Source organism: Tiliqua scincoides, chromosome 2 (assembly GCF_035046505.1).
Source record: "Tiliqua scincoides isolate rTilSci1 chromosome 2, rTilSci1.hap2, whole genome shotgun sequence".
NCBI classification, from domain to species: Eukaryota; Metazoa; Chordata; class Lepidosauria; order Squamata; family Scincidae; genus Tiliqua; species Tiliqua scincoides.
In genome coordinates, this window is record NC_089822.1 from 190,456,491 (window position 1) to 190,478,614 (window position 22,124).

The 22,124-nt window shown below is 45.8% G+C and overlaps 2 protein-coding genes across 9 annotated transcripts in view; one reads left to right on the forward strand and one right to left on the reverse strand.

The window, feature by feature from the left end:
* The window catches only part of FAM13B (family with sequence similarity 13 member B), a 79,211-nt gene extending 77,740 nt beyond the window's left edge, over positions 1 to 1,471 (reverse strand). For all 5 annotated transcript variants that reach the window (XM_066618516.1, XM_066618515.1, XM_066618518.1 and 2 more), the window contains exon 1: positions 1,192 to 1,471. The gene's annotated coding sequence lies outside the window, so the exon portion shown is untranslated. The remainder of the gene's footprint in view (positions 1 to 1,191) is intronic.
* Positions 1,210 to 21,693, forward strand: LOC136642200 (thymosin beta-12-like). Of its 4 annotated transcripts, none has more exons than XM_066618520.1 (3): positions 1,210 to 1,330; positions 18,818 to 18,925; positions 20,734 to 21,693. In XM_066618520.1, exons 2-3 carry the CDS (start codon positions 18,826 to 18,828, stop codon positions 20,769 to 20,771), a joined length of 138 nt encoding a protein of 45 aa, XP_066474617.1. In that variant the 5' UTR covers positions 1,210 to 1,330; positions 18,818 to 18,825; the 3' UTR covers positions 20,772 to 21,693. The 4 variants fall into 4 exon arrangements, with proteins under 4 accessions (XP_066474617.1, XP_066474616.1, XP_066474618.1 ...); XM_066618519.1 differs by lacking the exon at positions 1,210 to 1,330 and adding an exon at positions 17,904 to 17,953; XM_066618521.1 differs by lacking the exon at positions 1,210 to 1,330 and adding an exon at positions 18,231 to 18,252.
* Positions 21,694 to 22,124: the final 431 nt, after the last annotated feature.

Consider the following 22,124-nt stretch of genomic DNA (forward strand, 5'->3'; position numbering starts at 1 on the left):
TCTGCTGACACTATACCACCTATATCACCTACCCAGTATGCTTTAAAAGCCATTATGATTTATAAAAATGAGCCCTTGGAATAAAAACCAACTCTGATTTCTGCACTCTTTCCTTGGAAAAAAATAAAACGGTTAAGAATACCTCTAATTATAGCCAAACATTCAAAGTCTCACTACAATCTCATACTGAGGGATAGGATTTCTCAGAACACATCCAACGCTCCTCTGCAACTGCATGTTGCAGCAGATCAGTGATTGTGAAAGGACCGGCTCCCAGTTATTGGCCTCATCTGAAAAACCCCCACCCCACCAGCTCCCAAAGTGATCACAGTTTGAAAATCACTAGTGTAAGTGTTGCATTTTCACTGGGAAGCTTGTCAGATAACCCAGGAGACGGGCACCTTCACTGGCAACATGTGGCTTGGCTTCTCAGAGTCATACAGGGTTATCTGCTCTGCAGAGAACCTTCCTGTGCTGCACCTGCTCTCTGTTTATGACACTTGCATAGATTAGGTAAAGTCATCTGTAGGAGTCTGGCGGTTAGGCGAGCCATTGTAGGGCTGGGATAAGTGACTACGTGGACTAATTGTTCCTGGCTTCAGAAAGAAAAGAAGAAAAAGTCATGGATAAGGCTTAAGCCCCTCTCCTAACCCTGGTAGTGGGGAACTTGGGCGGAGACATCAAAGCAATCCTGGAAGCCACACATTGCACAGGCTGGTGGTTGAGCCACAGAGCTGCCCCCCTCCCAGGTCTCGTTCTGCAGCACAGCCCTGCCCCCCCCAAATGACCACTGATGCAACACTTCAGAGGCTTCACATGTCCAGCAGTCCTTTCAGGCGACACCCCAACTTCTATGCTGGGGGATTATGATGCAGCAGAGCGGCCTGCCCCCCCAAGGCCCCACCCAAGGCCCCTCTCAGTCCCCCAAGGCCCCTCTCAAGGCCCCCCTCCTGCTGCGACCTGCCTTCGCCCAGGCCGGCCACCCCCGCTCTGCCTGCCTCCCGCTCCCTCCCCAGCAGACAGAGGCTTCCCAACCCCTCTGCCCTCTCCAGCTGCGAGCACTTCCTCCCCCCTCGAGCTCGCTCCCCCCCGCAGAAGGTTCCCCTCCCTCCACAACCCCTCCCTCCTCTCCACATTCCGCTCCCATCCCCGACCACTGCCCTCGCGCATGCGCGCCCGCCGCTCCCTCACCGTTGCCGGGTGACTCTCCCCTCGGCCCTCAGCTTCAGCAGCGGCAGGTTGCTGCGATTCGTTCCGTCCGAGGGCCCGGCTGCTCGGCTGCGCTTCGCCCGGATCCTCAGGGCTGGTCTCCCAGGAGCGACAGCTGCGGGTAACGAGCGTGAAGCTGCCGTCGCGGCCCCGCCCCTCAAGGCCAGATAAACACACACACACAGGCTGTGGCTGGCTGGCGCGCGCTCGAAACGCCCTCCCCTTTCTCTTTCCGTAGCGCGAGCTTCTCCGGTCTCCTCGCCCTCACAAGCAGAAAGCGGCAGTAGTGGGAAAGGAAGTGACGCAGCCTTGACTGACAGGAGCGAGGCGCGCGCACAGTCGGCCCCGCCCCCTCCGCCGTTCATCTCGCCCCTTCTTCGCGCGGGTGATGACGTTGCACGAGGGGCAGGGCTCTGAGAGAAACGAAAGGGAGCAGCTGCGAGGCGCGAGGAAGAGAGAACGTTAGAGGGCGGGGACGGTTGGAGGCAGCCCTGGAGATGATGATGGGGGAGGGGCTGGGCTGAGGGGGGAGTGAAGAAGCTTTGCCTGGGTGGTGTCCAGGCAGGGCTCTTGCCTGGCAGGCAGAAGTTCAACAGATGAAGCAGGACAAGCTTCGCTTCTGGTTCTCTGGCCTTTGAGAGCAGTGGGACTTCTTAGTGGGGCCTTTGAGGGATGTGAGCCCCCTGCTAGCAGTGCAGTGTGCCTCTTCAGTTATCAAAAGACTGAGCATGCCTTCACAATTCTAGTGCCTCACAAGAATGTAAGAAGAGCCCTGCTGGGTCAGGCCAAAGGCCGGTCTGGTCCAGCTTCCTGTATTGCACAGTGGCCCCCCAGGTGCCTCTGGAGCACACAAGACAACAGTCACAACCTGCGCCCCGGTGCCCTCCCTGCATCTGGCAATCTGAGGTAGCTTACCTGTAAAACCAGGAGCTTGCACATACCTACCGTGACTTGGAACCTATGATGGACTTTTCCTCCAGAAATTTGTCCGATCCCCTCTTAAAGGCATCCAGGCAAGACACCATCACTACTTCCTGTGGCAAGGAGTTCCACACCCAATCACGCTGGGTGAAGAAATATTTTCTTCTGTCTGTCCTAACTCTCCCAACAGTCAACTTTCATGGATGTCGCCTGGTTCTGGTGTTATGTGAGGGAAAAGAGCGCCACTCTGTCCATCCCCTGCATAATTTTGTATGCCTCAATCATGTCCCGCCTCAGGCGCCTCTTTTCTAGGCTGAAGAGGCCCAAACGCTGTAGCCTTTCCTCATAAGGAAGGTGCCCCAGCCCAGTAATCATCTTAGTCGCTCTCTTTTGCACCTTTTCAATTTCCACTATGTCCTTTTTGAGATGTGGCGACCAGAACTGGACTCAATACGCCAGGTGAGGCCTTACCATCGATTTGTACAAAGGCTTTACAATATTAGCTGTCTTATTCTCAATACTTTTTCTAAAGATTCCTAGCATGGAATTAGCCTTCTTCACTGCCGCCGCACATTGAGTTAACACTTTCATCGAGCTGTCCAACAGTGAAAATTACTATCCTAGGTTGTTGATGTGAGATGGTCTCATTCTTATTGACAAATAAAATGGTACTAGTTATTGAAGGTTGCTTCTAGCTTGGCTTAACCCTGGGATAGATGGAATTCATAGGTAAATTTCTCTGTCATGGCTATATGTCATATCATTGTGTACCAGAAGTTGTGCACCAGTTGATAACTGATTGACAATTTTCCTGTGAAGAGCAATATCTAGTCTGGCTGCAGTCAGTAGGAGAATAATCAAATGTGTGCAGAGTGGGGAAATATTTTTCATCAGATGTTTTTGGAAAAGGTCAAGACGAGGTTCTGGATGTACACCTGAATTTATACTTGCTGAGATTTCCTTGAAAACTTTCACCCAGAAGTGTGCATTTTTTTTAAACAATTGTACTATACAGTATATGATAGGACATTCCCTTATCTGCGCATCCTCTTCCAAAATATTAAGGGACAATCCTGCAGATATAACTTAACTTATTTTGGCAGAAAACTACCTGTAGGATAATTTGAGGGGTTTTCTTTTATTAGTGTAGATAATAATAATAATAATTAATTAATAAACTTTATTTATATCCCACCCTTCTCCCTAAAAGGGACCCAGGGCGGCTTACAACATGTTAAAAACAGATTAAAAACATAATTTAACCAACAGATAAAAAACATATTAAAAACACATTAACAGATACCATAAAAACAGTAGTCAGATAAAAAGAGCATAAAGCAGTAGATCATAGAGGAATCAGGCCTGTAAAAAATAATAAAAGATGTTTAAAAGGCCATGAACTCAGAAGGCTTGTTTAAACAGAAGGGTCTTCAGGCCTTGCCGAAAAGTCTCAAGAGAGGGAGCCATTCTCAAGTCAAGGGGAAGGGAGATATGGTTTCAAATAGTTTTCTAACCTACATTTTCTGTGATTAGCAGCCCAATCCTAGCCACACTTACCTGGGAGTAAGCCCCATTGACTATAATGTGACTTACTACTGAGGAGACATGCATAGGATTGGGTTGTTTGTTGGTGGAATAATCACATTGGGATCTTTATCTCACACCTGTCTGAGACTGATGGCTATACTAGCAATATTGACAGCAGAGAGGCTTCTTTCTTCTTTTTTAGTTCTTAGTTGGTGCTTGGGGAGCAGGTTGTCCTCTCAACAATATGCTGCTGTAGGTGCCTCTGGAATCCATGTGTCAATCATGATATTTTTCCACTATTGGTGATTGCTGGTGATATTTATAGCCTCATCAGTGGCCAATCACTGGTTCCTTAGATATTTCTGAAAATGTTGGGCAACCCAATCCTGAGCTGCCCAGAGTGCGGTGCTGCCGCAGCACCAAAATGGCAGCTGCAGCTTCCAACACATCCTGGGCAGCTGCCACCACCTCCTCGGGAGAAGGGGACTTTCATATCTTTCTCAGGGCTAAGCAGTGAGGTGGCCAAGTTTGCAGATGACACCAAACTTTTCCGAGTGGTGAAGACCAGAAAAGACTGTGAAGAGCTCCAGAAGGATCTCTCCAAACTGGGAGACTGGGCAGCAAAATGGCAGATGCGTTTCAATGTAGGTAAGTGTAAAGTCATGCACATTGGGGCAAAGAATCAAAACTTTACGTATAGGCCAATGGGTTCTGAGCTGTCTGAGACAGATCATGAGAGAGATCTTGGGGTCCTTGTGGACAGCTCGATGAAAGTGTTGACCCAATGTGCGGTGGCAGTGAAGAGGGCTAATTCAAGGCTTGGGATCCATTAGGAAAGGCATTGAGCAGGGGTGCTCACACTTTTTTGGCTCGAGAGCTACTTTGAAACCCAGCAAGGCCCAGAGATCTACCAGAGTTTTTTTTACAATGTTCGCGCCATCATAACATATAACATTTATGTGTACAATGTATGTTGGTGTACCTTGAGCCCCACTGAGTATAACAGGACTTACTCCTGAGTAGACATGCCTAGGATTAGGCTGTGAGGCTGCAATCCTAGCCACACTTACCTGGGAGTAAGCCCCATTGAGTACAATGGGCCTTACTCCCGGCGTTTCCTCCCAGAGGCACCTGAAGGGGGGAGTCGGCACTCCGCGATCTACTCATTTTTCCTTGCGATCTACCGGTAGATCGCGATCCATCTATTGAGCACCCCTGGCATAGAGAATAAGACAGCTAATATTGTAAAGCCATTGTACAAATCGATGGTGAGGCCACACCTGGAGTATTGCATCCAGTTCTGGTTGCCACATCTCAAAAAGGATATAGTGGAGATGGAAAAGGTGCAAAAGAGAGGAACCAAAATGATTACTGGGCTGCGGCACCTTCCCTATGAGGAAAGGCTACTGTGTTTGGGCCTCTTCAGTCTACAAAAGAGGTGCCTTGGGGGGACATGATTTAGACACAAAATCATGCAGGGGATGGACAGAGTAGATAAAGAGATGCTCTTTTCCCTCTCACATAACACAAGAACCAGGGGCATCCACGAAAGTTGAGTGTTGGGAGAGTTAGGATAGAAGAAAATATTTCTTTACCCAGCCTGTAATTAGTTTGTATAACGCTTTGCCACAGGAAGTAGTGATTGCATCTTGCCTGGATGCCTTTCCAAGAGGATTGGACAAATTTCTGGAGGAGAAGTTCATCAAGGGTTACAAGTCATAGTAGGTATGCGCAAGCTCTTGGTTTTAGAGGCAGGCTGCTTCTGATTGCCAGATGCAGGGAGGGCGCCGGGACGCAGATTGTGTCTGTTGTCTTGTGTGCTCCCTGGGGCATTTGGTGGGCCACTGTGAGATACAGGAAGCTGGACTAGATCGGCCTATGGCCTGATCCAGCAGGGCTCTTCTTATGTTCTTATGTTAAAGAATGGGGCAGTTGTCTAGCTGCCACAAAATTGAAGAGTCCCACGTTGGACCATGCAGTCTGAAACAGGGCTCTGGATCTGGTGGAATTGAGTCAGTTGATGAAGAACATTAATTGACTTTGTAAGAAGAACCCGGAAGCCAAGCAGTGGATTTATAAATTGTCATTTATCTCTTCATGTTTATTAACACATTTATAGAACAGTTTCAAAAATGGAGGAGTTCTGTGGAATCTCTCCAGGTTTGATTCTGTTTTACATTTCTGCCTACCTTTGTTTCTTCAGACTGCAGATGGGCTCCTCAGCCACTGGATTGTGAAAGCAAAACAAAACCCTGCAATGGTGTGGGCCACATCCTTCCTTTGTTTACTGTAGGACATGAAACTAGTGCACCTCAATTACACCAGCCTGGATGGGCTGAGGGTGGGGTGGACTTTGATTTGTCTTAAGGATGACTGCCAGCGACAAGCAGCCATCTGCACTAGGGCTTCCGCCTTAAGACAAAGGCTCTACAGTTTTAATTCAAGCAAATCCAGATTGGTAGTGGCAAGAACAGGAACTGAAGGACAAAGGTCAGCAACATGGAGCAACATAACCCACATGCTGCCTCTTCCACACACCCGTGGCTCATTGTCTTCTTGTCTGGGAACCTGTTTCTGTTCCCAAGATGAGATATTTTTACTGGCAACAAAACAGAACAAAAGACACAAGGAAGAATAAGAGCCTTTCTTGGAAGATGTTCTGTTTTCCCAGTCTCCATGCAGAAATCTTGTGAAGTAAGCTAACAATAAACTCAGGCATGATATGAACTCGTATATAGGAGATGTTGAGCTCTTTTATTTTCCATATTAATTCACTAATATGGGTTTTTGGTGGATGAGACTCATCAGAAAGGTGGTGCGTAAACATTTGTGTGTGCATAAGTGTGGATATGGATCTATATAGATTTTTACACACGTACACATAATCTTTAATATCAGGGTTTTTACCCTTATGAATTGAAAACATACCACAACCGTTTTGTAAAGAAAATTGCTTTTCCTGTCGAGTGGGTGTGTTATTCCAAGGCAGGACTAATGTGATTATAAAATCACTTGTGTCAGCTTATTGGCTCAGTTGCAAATGTTTTGATCTGCTAGAGTGTCTGTTCCTCTCAAAATCTCATTGCTTGCTTTGGAGGACTTTATCTCTTGCGTTTTCTCTGCAGAGATAGTAGCCTGAGTCAAGTGATTGTATCCTCCTTTTTTTTTTTTTTTACAGGTATTTATATACCGCCTTTCTTGGTCATCACATTTCTCCTCAGACTTTATTCAAGGCGGTTTACATTGGCAGGCTATTTAAATCCCCGTAGGGATTTTTACAATTGAAAGAAGGTTCTGTCTTTCAACAACCACAACGTTCAGATGTTTCTTTCTGATCTGGTTTCACATTCTGGCCTCCATCCTCCCATGCTCAGAGCAGATGGAATAACTCGGCTCAGTTTGTCAGCTGCTTCAAGGTCGCACGGTGCTGGTGGCCTCGAACCGGCGACCTGTGGATGTTATCTTCAGGCAAACGGAGGCTCTACCCTCCAGACCAGACCTCCTGCCCATTACATTTTGTACCCTTTACTTGTAAAAGAACCTATCCTCATTACCCATCCATGTCACTGTCCCTTCCTAGTGCATGGAAAGCTGGTATAACAATAATAACAATAATAACAATAATAATAATAATAAAACTTTATTTTTATCCCGCCCTTCTCCCCAAAGGGACCCAGGGCGGCTAACAACATATAAAACAGATTAAAACATAATTTCACAACAGATAAAAACATATTAAAAAACACATTAGCAGAACCCATAAAAACAGTAGTCAGATAAAAGTCAGAATAAAAGAGCATAAAACAGCAGTTCTTAGAGGAATCGGGCCTGTAAAAAAGCAACTAAAAGATGTTAAAAAGGCCATAAAGTCAGAAGGCTTGGTTAAACAACAAGGTCTTCAGGCCTCGCCGAAAGGTCTCAAGAGAGGGAGCCATTCTCAAGTCAAGGGGAAGGGAGTTCCATAACGTTGGTGCCACTACTGAGAAGGCCCTATTTCTTGCCGCCGCCCCATGAACCTCCTTGGGCGGCGGCACTTGTAAAAAGTCCTTCTCTGATGACCTGAGAGGACGAGCCGGATTGTGCGGAAGTAGGCGATCTCTAAGATAACCTGGCCCAGAGCAGTATAGGGCTTTAAAGGTTAAAACCAGCACCTTGAATTGGGTCCGGAAACGAATGGGCAGCCAATGCAGCCCCCGGAGAAGCAGGCTGACAGAGTCAAACCGCCTAGCTCCAGTGACCACACGGGCTGCCGCATTCTGCACTAATTGCAGTTTCCGAACCGTCTTCAGGGGCAGCCCCACATAAAGCGCATTACAATAATCTAACCTCGATGTCACCGTAGCATGGATCACCGTGGCCAGGTCTGCACGATCCAAGTACGGATGCAGCTGGCGCACCAGCCAAAGCTGAGCAAAGGCCCCCCCTAGCCACAGCCGCCACCTGGGAATCCAAGAGTAGCTGCGAGTCCAGGTGGACCCCCAAGCTGCGGACCTGCTCCTTCAGAGGGAGTGCAACCCCATTCAGAGCAAGCCGATAATCCAGCACCTGCATCGAGGATTTCCGAACCAGGAGAGCCTCTGTCTTATCCGGATTTAATTTCAGCTTGTTAGCCCCCATCCAGATCCTCACTGCTTCCAGACAGCGCTCCAGGCCCTCAACCGCCACCCTGGAGTCTGGAGGAAAGGAGAGATAAAGCTGGGTATCATCAGCGTATTGATGACACCCCACTCCAAACCCCCGGATGACCTCACCCAGCGGTTTCATGTAGATATTAAATAGCATGGGGGACAGAATTGAACCCTGCGGCACCCCGCACCTCAGTGGCCAGGGTGTCGAACAGGCATCCCCCAGCACCACCATCTGGGACCGACCTTCCAAGTAGGAGCGGAACCACCGCAAAACAGTGCCTCCAACTCCCAGCTCGGCCAATCGGCCTAGAAGGATACCATCGTTGATGGTATCGAAAGCCGCCAAGAGGTCCAGCAGGACCAACAGGGACGCGCTCCCCCTGTCCAGTCCCCGGCGTAGGTCATCCACCAAGGCAGTCCGTCCCAAAGCCCGGCCTGAAACCAGATTGAAAAGGATCCAGATAATCCGCTTCATCCAAGACCCTCTGGAGTTGGGCCGCCACCACCCGCTCAATTACCTTGCCCAGAAACGGGATGTTGGAGACTGGCCGATAGTTGTTCAACACAGTGGAATCCAGGGAGGGCTTCTTAAGGAGGGGGCGAACCACCGCCCGCTTCAAAGCAGGCGGCAATGTCCCCTCCCCCAAAGAATAGTTGACCACCCTCCCCGTCCACTCAGCCAGTCCACCCCGGGCAGCTCTTATCAGCCAAGCTGGGCAAGGGTCAAACAGGCAGGCAGACGGCCTCACACTCCAAAGGAGTCTGTCCACATCCTCAGGCTGCACAAGCTGAAAAGAATCCCACAACACTGGACAAGCAGTTGCCAGGGGGACATTATCAGACATTGTCAATGTGGCATCCAAGTCGTAACAAATGCAATCGATTTTATCTGCAAAATGTTGCGCAAACACGTCACAGCGGCTGACCGTGTATTCCTCCTGGTCCACTGGCGGGGCCTGATGGAAGAGGCCCCGCACCACACGGAACAGCTCTGCTGGACGGCTATCAGCAGACGCAATGGTAGCAGAGAAGAATGATTTCTTCGCTGCTACCACCGCCACGGAGTAGGCTCTATAATGAGCTCTACTCCGTGTCCGATCGGATTCATCACGAGTTTTCTGCCACCGTCGCTCTAGACGCCTGCCCTGCCGCTTCATCATTCGCAGCTCCTCAGTGAACCAAGGAGCCGCTCCGAGTCTGCGACGTGGCAGAGGTCGCTCCGGAGCAATCTCATCCACATGCCCTGGTATGCCCAATATTGCAAATAAGGAAAGCTCTGAATACAGTGGCTTAGTTCCAAAGAGCTATTTATGTATTGCCAGGGGCTTGGGCATGCTTCTTCTTCCTTTTGAGTGACAGATCCTCATGCCATGTCATAAGCTTGTGTTCATAAAAGCTGGTATCCATCTAGCATCCTTTTTAAAAGGGCAGTGCTTCCTTTGGGGGGAATCAGCAACACTATTTTGTTTTCTTCCTAATGTGGATTCATTTGCCTGTTATGTAAACTGCAAAATTTCACTTTTCCCTTGCCTTTCCTTCAACTGCCTAATCCCTGTTTTGCTGCAAGTGGTTTTTCATGTTTCTGTTCAATCTATCTGAGAAGAACATTAAGGGGCTGGGCTCCCTACACCTGAATAAAGATTTTGGAAATTGGGTAACTTAAACATGTCAAGTTTCCTCCTTTATAGCATCATTGCTTTTTCGTCAGATTTACAATCTTTCTTTGTTCAAATACCTTATTTTTTGTTTTGGATTCCAAGCACCCAGATTTCCTAATGATAATTCTATTTTTTGTCTATTGCATTCATGAACCACTGGATTTGCATCTGTATGTGCACCTATGTGCAACATACAACATACAACATTCCACCCCCACAGAGGAGACTCACTTAGTCGTACGGAGCCTCACACAACGTCCCCACTTGTTCCGAAAGCCTTCTGAGGCCTCGATGGATACGATGGAGTCCTCCTCTGCCGTCCCCAACTCTGGGCCTGAACTGCCTCCTATCTGTCCTTCCCTGACCTCCCCCACCCCAAAACACCTCATCCCCACCTCTAGTCTGCCCTTCCGCCATCTTCCCACACCCTTCTGCCACTGGGCACTTACCTGCCCAGCAGCCATCGGGCTGGAAACAGCACTGAAAGGGCAGCACAGGCCTTCCCACTGGCACTGCCTACTCACAAGTCATCACAAGTCATCATAAACATGCTTTGGGTTGTTAAATTTCAGAGATTCCTGCATGAAGCTGCTAAACTGGAATCCGTATGTAGATGTGGGACAGGGTTGTAATCATGGGGGACTTCAATTATCCTCATATTGACTGGGTTGAATTGTGTTCTGGTCATGAAAAGGAGACCAGATTCCTTGACATGCTAAATGACTGTGCCTTAGAGCAGCTAGTCATGGAGTCCACCAGAGGACAGGTGACTCTGCGGTACTCAGGACCTGGTTAGAGATATTAATGTTACGGAACCATTGGGGAACAGTGATCATGCTGCGATCCGTTTCAACATGCACGTCGGGGGAAGAATACCGGGCAAATCTCTCACAAAAACCCTTGATTTCCGACGGGCGGACTTCCCTCAAATGAGGAGGCTGGTTAGAAGGAGGTTGAAAGGGAAGGTAAAAAGAGTCCAATCTCTCCAGAGTGCATGGAGGCTACTTAAAACAACAGTAATACAGGCCCAGCATAGGTGTATACCACAAAGAAAGAAGGGTTCCACTAAATCCAGGAGGGTGCCCGCATGGCTAACCAGCCAAGTTAGAGAGGCTGTAAAGGGCAAGGAAGCTTCCTTCCGTAAATGGAAGTCTTGCCCTAATGAGGAGAATAAAAAGGAACATAAATTGTGGCAAAAGACATGAAAGAAGGTGATACGGGAGGCCAAGAGAGACTATGAGGAACTCATGGCCAGCAACATTAAAGGGAATAATAAAAGCTTCAAATATGTTAGAAGAAGGAAACCCGACAGAGAAGCAGTTGGCCCTCTCAATGGTGAGGAAGGGAAAGGGGAGATAAAAGGAGACTTAGAGATGGCAGAGAAATTAAATGAGTTCTTTGCATCTGTCTTCACGGCAGAAGACCTCGGGCAGATACTGCTGCCCAAATGGCCCTTCCTGACCAAGGAATTAAGTCAGATAGAGGTTAAAAGAGAAGATGTTTCAGACCTCATTGATAAATTAAAGATCAATAAGTCACCAGGTCCTGATGGCACCCACCCAAGAGTTATTAAGGAATTGAAGAATGAAGTTGCTGATCTCTTGCTAAAATATGCAACATCCCTCAAAACGGCCACAGTGCCAGAAGATTGGAGGATAGCAAATATCACACCGATCTTTAAAAAGGGAAAGAGAGGGGACTCGGGAAACTATAGGCCGGTCAGCCTAACATCTATACCAGGTAAGATGGTGAAATGCCTCATCAAAGATAGAATCTCAAAACACATAGACAAACAGGCCTTGCTGAGGGAGAGTCAGCATGGCTTCTGTAAGGGTAAGTCTTGCCTCATGAACCTTATAGAATTCTTTGAAAAGCTCAACAGGCATGTGGATGCGGGAGAACCCGTAGACATTATATATCTGGACTTTCAGAAGGCGTTCAACACAGTCCCTCACCAAAGGCTACTACAAAAACTCCACAGTCAGGGAATTAGAGGACAGGTCCTCTCATGGATTGAGAACTGGTTGAAGACCAGGAAACAGAGAGTGGGTGTCAATGGGCAATTTTCCCAATGGAGAGAAGTGAAAAGCGGTGTGCCCCAAGGATCTGTCCTGGGACCAGTGCTTTTCACCCTCTTCATAAATGACCTGAAGACAGGGTTGAGCAGTGAGGTGGCAAAGTTTGCAGACGACACCAAACTTTTCCAAGTGGTGAAGACCAGAAGTGATTGTGTGGAGCTCCAGAAGGATCTCTCCAGACTGGCAGAATGGGCAGCAAAATGGCAGATGCGTTTCAATGTCAGTAAGTGTAAAGTCATGCACATTGGGGCAAAAAATCAAAACTTCACATATAGGCTGATGGGTTCTGAACTGTCTGTGACAGATCAGGAGAGAGATCTTGGGGTGGTGGTGGACAAGTCGATGAAAGTGTCGACCCAATGTGCGGCGGCAGTGAAGAAGGCCAATTCTATGCTTGGGATCATTAGAAAAGGTATTGAGAACAAAATGGCTAATATTATAATGCCGTTGTACAAATCGATGGTAAGGTCACACCTGGAGTAATGTGTCCAGTTCTGGTAGCAACATCTCAAAAAAGACATAGTGGAAATGGAAAAGGTACAAAAGAGAGCGACTAAGATGATTACTGGGCTGGGGCACCTTTCTTATGAGGAAAGGCTATGGTGTTTGGGCCTCTTCAGCCTAGAAAAGAGGCGCCTGAGGGGGGACATGATTGAGGCATACAAAATTATGCAGGGGATGGACAGAGTGGATAGAGAGATGCTCTTTACACTCTCACATAACACCAGAACCAGGAAACATCCCCTAAAATTGAGTGTTGGGAGGATTAGGACAGACAAGAGAAAATATTTCTTTACTCAGCGTGTGGCTGGTCTGTGGAACTCCTTGCCACAGGTTGTGGTGATTGCATCTGGCCTGGATGCCTTTAAAAGGGGATTGGACAAGTTTCTGGAGGAAAAATCCATTACGGGTTACAAGCCATGATGTGTATGCGCAACCTCCTGATTTTAGAAATGGGCTATGTCAGAATGCCAGATGCAAGGGAGGGCACCAGGATGCAGATCTCTTGTTATCTGGTGTGCTCCCTGGGGCATTTGGTGGGCCGCTGTGAGATACAGGAAGCTGGACTAGATGGGCCTATGGCCTGATCCAGTGGGGCTGTTCTTATGTTCTTATGTGATGCTATAGAAGTTCATGGAGAGTAGCTGGCTCAGTACAGAAAGTAACTGGCCCTTTTTAGACATTTATGCCCACCATTACTCTTGCACAGCCAATATGTTCCTTATAGGGAATGGGTCATACCTACTCTGACTATAATTAACAGTTTTTGAATGAATCTCATGTTCATTTGTGCTTGGTGAGCAGTCTGTCTCAGGAATTGTTGAGCCTTCATTTTTTAGTAATCTCTGTCATCCCTGTGCCCCTTTCTGTCTGGCTTGGAGAACAAGTGCAAATCATTGTCTGCCAGTTTGGATGCAAAGATAAATATGGTAGACTCCAAAAGGGAGGAACGTGGAATGCATGGGAGGGGGAGAAGCAGAGAGGGGGTGGAGTAAGGACAGAGTGCATAAACTTGAAACGTGTGTAGTAAACTAAGCTTTTCTTCTTAATCTTGTTACTGAAACATACTGTATTTACGTACTTCACTCGAAACCTAATAAATGCATTCAAAAGCAAACATTTATGGGTTGGTGTTTGGAATGCGAATATTGTTTCTTTCAAATTCTAAAAACAATGAACAAGGAAGTAAAAAATTTACTGGATTTTTTACAAGACTGTGAGCTTGAAATAATGTGTCCAGCTACAATGTTAACTTCTCCGCTGCAGCAGCTTGCTAAACATTGTCACCCCTCTATTCTGCATGTGCAAACACTGGGGGATGACCAGACATTGCAATAACACTTTTTTCAGTAGCAGGAACAGTGACATGGTTGTCTGTTATTGTTTCCAATTGTTATAGCAACCTATTAATAAACAAGAACCCTATGAACTTTAAAATGGGAAACTTGATGGGCAGCCCAATCCTAACCTGCCTTGAGCAGGAAGTCCGGCAGGCCTGCGCTGCATCCAGAGCAGGGCTGGGGCCGGCTGGGATACAGGTCACGGCAAGGGGAATTAATTCCCCTTACCCAAGTAACATAGCAGTGAGCCAAATGGGGCTACTGGGATCTGTGCCAGTGCCACCTAAAGAGGTGGCGCAGTTCCGACCAGCCCATCGTTAGGGTGGGCCACCTGAGAGGGGGGTTAGGATCTAGCCTAAGTGCCAGATCTTGGCACCACCCACTCCCAGGCCCAGCCCAGCCTTCCCCCCACCCCAGCAAATCCCCAGAACACCCTTCCCAAACCCCCGTGCCAGCGGACCACCAGCAGTGTAAACTTACCTATCCACATCGGTGCAAAGGTGCAATCGGTGCATCAGTGCAAAGGCTGGATCTGGCCTCCATGGGCTGGCACATATTGGTGCACTAGCCTGGCTAACTGAAGGTGGCACAAACTTGCCTTATGGAAATGGAGAAGGTGCAAAAGAGAGCGACTAAGATGATTACGGGGCTGGGGCACCTTCCTTATGAGGAAAGGCTACGGCGTTTGGGCCTCTTCAGCCTAGAAAAGAGACGCCTGAGGGGGGACATGATTGAGACATACAAAATTATGCAGGGGATGGACAGAGTGGATAGGGAGATGCTCTTTACACTCTCACATAATACCAGAACCAGGGGACATCCACTAAAATTGAGTGTTGGGCGGGTTAGGACAGACAAAAGAAAATATTTCTTTACTCAGCGTGTGGTCGGTCTGTGGAACTCCTTGCCACAGGATGTGGTGCTGGCGTCTAGCCTAGACGCCTTTAAAAGGGGATTGGACGAGTTTCTGGAGGAAAAATCCATTATGGGGTACAAGCCATGATGTGTATGCGCAACCTCCTGATTTTAGGAATGGGTTAAGTCAGAATGCCAGATGTAGGGGAGGGCACCAGGATGAGGTCTCTTGTTATCTGGTGTGCTCCCTGGGGCATTTGGTGGGCCGCTGTGAGATACAGGAAGCTGGACTAGATGGGCCTATGGCCTGATCCAGTGGGGCTGTTCTTATGTTCTTATGTTCACATTTGTGACACTCCCAGGCCATCTTAGGATTGCACTCTTAACCCACTTTTGTCAAACCCACAGGTGTACACATTTGGACCCTGTTGCGTATGTGCAATGTTGGGCAGAAATGGCTTTTAAATTGTCTAAATTGGTGTTTTTCATGATTTAAGCTGTGAGCATGTGTGATGCATAAGTTAGCATGTCAGACTACAATCAGGGTTCAAATCCTTATTCAGCCTCGATGCTCTCAGAGCCCAGTCCTATCCAACTTTCCAGCACTGATGCAGCCATAGCACAGCCTCAAGGTAAAGGAATAATTTTTCCTCTACTTTGAGGAGGCCTCTGTGACTGCCCTCCCACTGCAGGATGTACACCCTGTTGGCATGGGTGCATCAGTGCAGGGAAGTAGGCTAGGACTGGGTCCTCAGCTTTTCTCACAATAAAATAAAAATGGAGTTGAGTGAAGGCACAGAAATACAGCTGTAGTCTATGTAAATCATTTGTGACATATCAACGTAACACTCAGTTGAGGCAGATATAGCCTCCTCTGTATCTGGCAAGGAAGCCCACATTTGTTCAATTTAAGCCCACCCCAAGGACGTTTAGCTACTTTCATTAAAAATAAAAACTATAACAATTCTCATTGTGAAAAAAATAGTATGGTGAATTGAGGCAAACTCTCATCTATCAGAGTTTCCAATAGCAAGAGTGTCTCCCAATTTTTGGCATCCCTGCTGCCATAGGAGGTGATTTATTTCATCTGGAAAGGACTGTTCTGGGTGACTTTCTGCATCACACTCATTCTGAAATAGTCCTGCTATTGCCAGGTAATACCACTGAATTCTAGGTTTGGGCTTAAATTGCCTTTATTTTCATTTCTGCAAAGCTCATCTTTCAATCTATACACAGTCCATTCAGTACTGGATAACAAAATCTTGACACAAATCAGGTTCTGAACCTGCACGTCGTGAGCTGAAGTCTTGGTGTAGGCCTGACGCTGAGTACTCAGTGCCACTGGTGCCAGGATTCAGCTCCAGGACCAGTGACATGGGGCACCCCACAGTATGGCCCTGTGCTCCTGGCCATGGCACTAAGCAATGGCAGCTTTGGCTCCTGAAGGGCTCTGGGGCAAAATCCTTACCAGGTCTTCCCACTGGTTTGCCCCATGCTTTCAAAAGTCCATTTGTGTGCAGCTTTCCTCCATAGTGCCCAGGAGCCAGGCAGCAGGTGGACACAAGTCCATTTTCATGCCTCCACCCACTGCTATTCAAGTGGCAGCAAAAGAGGACTCTTGCCTGGCCAGGAAAGCTAGCTGGGCTATGGATGGGCGATGCTCCTCCGTCACCACCATTGTCATAGATAACAAGTGGCAGTGCAAATAAGGACTTGCATCCTCTGTGCTGCTTACTCCCCACAATCACCTGGTAAGCTTCAACCCTGACTGGCTTCCTGGAAGGTGGTAGTGAGCAGTGGCAGCAGTAGACCATAGTCTCTTTCTATGGCACCATTTTGCAATTCCAGGATGCCCTGGTCCCTGACAGAAAATGGTAGTGGGGGAAAAAAACGAGATCTACTGCTGCTGGGCTCCCAAAATTGTACAGTAAGCATTGACCCCGGTTTACTTAGAGGGGCAGCAGTGGCAGATCCTCATTGCCTTGGGGGTTGGTTGGCTGAGGATGGATTCGGCCTCTTGATAGGGCCTCTAGTGCATACCCCACCAATCCTGATCTGCGAAGCCAGTGTTAGCCATGAGAAACCTCCCAACAAGTGAACCCCGAAGCACAATTTTTTCCTACTAGAGAAGCTGACCCAAGCTGCTCTTCATTGTGAGGGTTCCATAGAGGGAAGGCATTTGTTTGTGGGAGGTAGCAGTTGGGCCAGATAGTATCCCAAGCTGAGGCTCTGCAGTTCTTTTGAGAATACGCCCAGTGTACATTCCATTGCTTAAAGGGAGCTGGGGAGATCATTAGATCAGCAACATGGGGGTCTCCCGAGTTCTGTAACCACATCCTAGTTGGTAGACATGGGTGGCTATCACAGACCAGTCTCCCCAATGCCCTTCCCCTCCCTCTACATTCCTACTCCCAGTGGCCTGGTAAGGGCTAAATCTCCAATAAGGACTTCAAGGACATCCCTATGGATTTTGCATGTCAGAACATGCCTGATCTTCTTAATCAGTTTCTCTGAGTTCAATTCCCATGTCTGTGCTGTATCACAAAATCTGTCAGCCCATCCCCAACACACACCTCTCTTTTGGGGGAGAAAAACCGTACTGTGCTTCTTTTGTCAAAATATTTCTGCATCCTAGCCTACTCACCACACTGTGAAAGCAAAGGGAAGGGAAACCAAAAGCTTTCCCTTCCAGTAGCCAGAGATTGATCCCCAGTTCTAATCAAAGACTGGGCAGCCTCTGTCTCCTGTACTGTATATTCAGGAAATCAGAAAGTGCTTTTGAAGATCAGCGCTTAACATTGGAACCATTTCCATGGTTTTGTGAAAAACCATGTTTGTATGTGTGCATACATGCGGGTGCACACGTTAGTATTGTGTGTATACCTCTTTCGTTGCCCAGAATAATTCCCTCCTCCAATGTGTTTACATGTACAATTAATTGATAAGATTAATTAAAGAATTAATCAAAGAAAGGAAAAGCTGTGAGAATATTTTGCTTTGCTTTGCTTTCCACCTTGGAATTATCCAGGCTGCAGTTTCTTCTCTGTCCCCACCCCTCAACTGAATCCCCTTTTCTCTGAAATAATAATCTGTCATTTGCTGAACTACTCTTGCTGCAAGCTTATCAATATTAATTGCAATGGGCTGAGATGGGGAGGAGGGATTAGCATGACCTTTGCAAGCTCATGCTGGCTCACACAGTCAAAAAGCAGCAGAGGAGAGAGAAGCAGGGACAGGTAATGAATTACTGTACATACCTTTAGTATCTTATCTGCCATGATAATGCAAAAAGTAAATAGCAATAAAATAAAATGGCTTTTCAGGGAAGGTAGGAAGGAGCAGATGTTATTGATAATCTTTGGAGCCAATGCATTACTGGTGGAAAGCGATTACACCCAGGATGTGTTTTGCCTTTGGTTTCTATGGGAGACAATCTCCAGCAATTAACAGAAGGAGACAGAAATAGGTAAAGGGTTGTTGGAATGTTTGTCTAATCAAAACCATTCCGCAAGAAGTGTGGTGAACAGCAAAGAGGGTGAGAGGGAACAAAGCAATCCACACATCTGGCGGTCTATTGTTAAGCACAGTTGTTCACAGTAGCTAATCCAGATTTTTTTCCCCTAACATTTTCATTCTGTTCAGGAAAATTGAGGTTTGTTTTATTTCTAATGTTATTACAATGTCCTTTTAATTTTAACAAGTTGGTAAAATTATCTTTGATTGTTGGAGGCTGTTCTAGAAAATAATCAAGCATTCCAGTAGCCTCATTTCGGTGCATTAGACTTTGCTTTTCATTTAATGCTTTTAAAATGTTTAAACATTTCATTACAAAAATGTTTCACAGTGGGTTTTAATACATTAATACCAAGACAAATGCAATCATTTCCACCCATTATTCCTTGTTATGGGCTTGTGTATACTGTATATTTTTTGAAAAAGGAACAGCAGCAAAACCTCTGATTTCTTGAGATATAAAACATGTAAATCCTGAATTTAACAAAATAGCAATAATGATGTAGTGCTATTTGCATTTGTATGTGTAGCTTGTGACATGGCACTAGCTAAGAAACCTGAGGGTGTGTTTCTTCTTTCTTTGTCAGGATTCATCATGTCGGACAAACCAGATTTTGCAGAAATTGAAACATTTGATAAGACCAAACTGAAAAAAACTGAAACCAGAGAAAAAAATCCACTTCCCACTAAAGAAAGTAAGTGATTCTAATGCAATCTGTATTTCAATTAATGCTTAGCATAATTTGTATAATTGATATAGTCGATCGAATAGCTCTGGTTCTTCTGGGATATCTTTTTAATAGTGTTTTTTAATTTAGCTTTATTATTGTTTTATGTAGTCATAATAGAATTTATGTTAACCAATTACATTATTTATTGCTAACCAGATACTGTATATACATTAAAAGAGTTGCGACAACTTAAAGAATACCAGATTTATTGTGACATAGCTTATGCCATAATATCCCCCCTCCACCCCCACCCCCCAAAAAGCTCTATGACATAATAAGAGTCAGGTTGCCAGAACACTTTTTTGTCTCTAATAAGGAGAGCATAATTTTCTATAGTACCATATGAAGCACATCATTTAAAGGTTGTGTAGTGCTGCCCTCCCCTGGACTTTATGCGTCATATCTACAATAGCATTGCCAAAATCAGTTCTTTAAGGTACCACAAGACTTCTGTTGTTTTTACTGCAGCAGAGTAACATGACTACACTTCTAGAGTTTAACTTCTAGAACAAGAGTTGGCAACCTACAGCCCACAAGCTGGATCCAACCCGTCACCCAAAGTCATCTAGTCCTTGTGCCACTACATGAGCCTGGGCAGGCAGCTCTGCCTTTCCCTGTTCAGCACATGGCAAATTGGCTGGGAAGGTTTAACTCCCAAGTGATTTTATTTAGCCACTGAGCAGTTCATTTGTGGATATACATTCATGTTCACTAGATCAGAGGACGTCCATGAATGAAAGGCTAAAACCCTACTCCAAAACTTTCTAATTAGGGGGAAAGCCCAATTGAATACAGAGAGCCTTACTTCTAAGTAACCATGTATAAGATTGTGTAGTCTGATAGGCAGTTGAAGGAGCTGAATATGGTGACATGACACTCATCAATAATTTCTTTTAAAAACAAAAACCTCTCTTCTACCAAAGAGATCACAGTGACATCAGAGTCAGCCCATTCATCCATGACATTAACCAAATTGGTCACCTTAGGAAACAAATTGGGGGGGGGGCCTCCCGTCTCTGTCCATCTACTTGCCTCCAGTATACCCCTCCTTCTCTTTCCACTACCTGGATTGGAAAAGAAAAGGGAACAGAGAGAAAGAAGACACGTGGAGGGGAGGAGACTGCTGAGCTAGAACATTGGCAAGTGGAAGGAGTAGACTGGTATTTCTTTGGCTAAGGGGGCAGCATCTGGTATGCAACCTCAGGCATTTGAGCTGGCCCTGGGTAATATATATAGTTCCCCCATGTAGCACACCCAATCCTATGAGGCAGTTTAGCCTGAGAGACAATGAGCATCCCAAGGTTACTCAGTAATCTTTGTGGCAGAGCATAGATTTGGATCTAATCACTACACCACCCTAGCTCATCATGTCATTTATAGTATCACATTAAACCAAAGAAAGGTAAGCCTCAGAATGAACTTTGGCACAATACAATTCAGAGAGGGGCTTGATTCCATTGACCAACATCTGGCAATGTTTCTCACTGCCTGGGATTCTGTTTCCCTGCAATTCACAGAGATTCCCTGTGCCCATAGCTCTCAACAGTGGAGCCAGCATGAATATGTAATTCAGTATACAGTATAATATTATAAAATTATAACTTTCTGGGTAAGGACTGAGATGTAATGCTTTCAAATTTATTAATATGTCTGTACAATTTGGTGCCAACTTGAATCATAAGAAGTACTATTTCTGACAAATCTAAAAAAACCAAGTGCTGTACAGTATGTCAAATGTTGGCAAGTGACAATTTCTCTTATTTTCTTGGCAGCCATTGAGCAAGAAAAGCAAAACAAAAACGCACCCTGAAGCTGAAGCTGAAGATATGACTGACATCTCCTGCTGTGGGCTTTGGGTTTCTACATATTTTTTTCCTAACTTTGATTTGAGTTGGCTCTTCCTTTTTTAAAAATAGCACTTTCTTTGTTTTCTTGGAGCAGCAGGGTTCTTTTTAAGCTAATTGTCTGAGACCAATCGACACCTCTTTTTGTAATAGCCCAAAGGGATTGCAATCTTGTGTCCAAAATACATGTAACCGTTTGTAAAAAAAAAAAAAAATACACTTTTGTTGTCTGTCAACAGAAAATATTATTTTCATATAGGATCTGATGTAGAACTTCACAATAAACGTTTCTTATGTGTTCCCATTATTAGAATTGAAATGTGTTGATGTGAGAAGGGCAGAAGGCAATGTATGAATGCTCTCAGAAATATCATTAACTTTCAGGCCATGATTTGATCATGTGGGGGTACATTGAACAAAAAAAATTCAGATTTAGAAAATGATAGGGAAATGTTGCTGTGTTAAGAAAATGATAAAATGGAGAAAGGAAAATCAAATTACACTTAGTGGGTGGGACTGTGGCTAAGTTGAAGCGCAGCTGGTTTGCTTGCCAAAGATCCCAGTTGCAGTCCCTGGCAGCATCTCCATGGAAAACCAGGAAAGACCCCTATCTGAAGCCCTGAAAAGCCACAATCGGCTAACAATACAGAGCTAGATGAATCAAGTGTCTGACTCAGCAGAAGACATGTTCCTATGTACGTTATCATGTATGATTATAAACCAGAAGGAAAAGTTGAGCCATGATGACTTTCCCACAGTGAAATTTGATATGATCCCAAATGGCCATATGTCTATTTAATTGTAGTCTGGTTAGTTTTTGATTGCTCTTTATTAACAAATTGTTAAATATTAATTGCCAAATGGGGCCGCAGGCGCAGGAAAGTTTTTGTCTTGGAAAAATGATTAGAAAATGCCACCATCAAGTGACTTTACTTTTTAATAAATGATCATATAAATTAACCTTAATCCATATTTCATTCTTCTTCTCTAGGTGGGAGAATGAAACTCTGTTTGGGCTACTGCTGGTGTACCTCTGATTTACCTTCAGTTCACCTTTTAGATATTTCTCCATGCTAAAGGCTTCCTGACTTAAAAGTGGAACTGACCTAGCCTTAGAAATACATATGAATAGAAATACATATTTCTATTTAATAAGTACCCTGCATAAATAGCAGATTTTATTTAAAGCAATTGCAATTGATTTTCCATTTTTCCTAGGGGGTAAACAGTGATATGGGGGGGGGGTTATAGTTGCAGTTCTGTATTGTTCCACCAGAGGGCAATTTACAATCATTGTACAAAAACATTTCCACATTTCA

What these genes read in the sequence shown, in the direction of transcription:
- LOC136642200 (XM_066618520.1), top strand. Translation starts at nt 18,826, where the DNA reads ATGTCGGACAAACCAGATTTTGCAGAAATTGAAACATTTGATAAGACC. An exon ending in TCCACTTCCCACTAAAGAAA is followed by an intron (nt 18,926 to 20,733) that starts GTAAGTGATTCT and finishes TTTTCTTGGCAG; the next exon opens with CCATTGAGCAAGAAAAGCAA.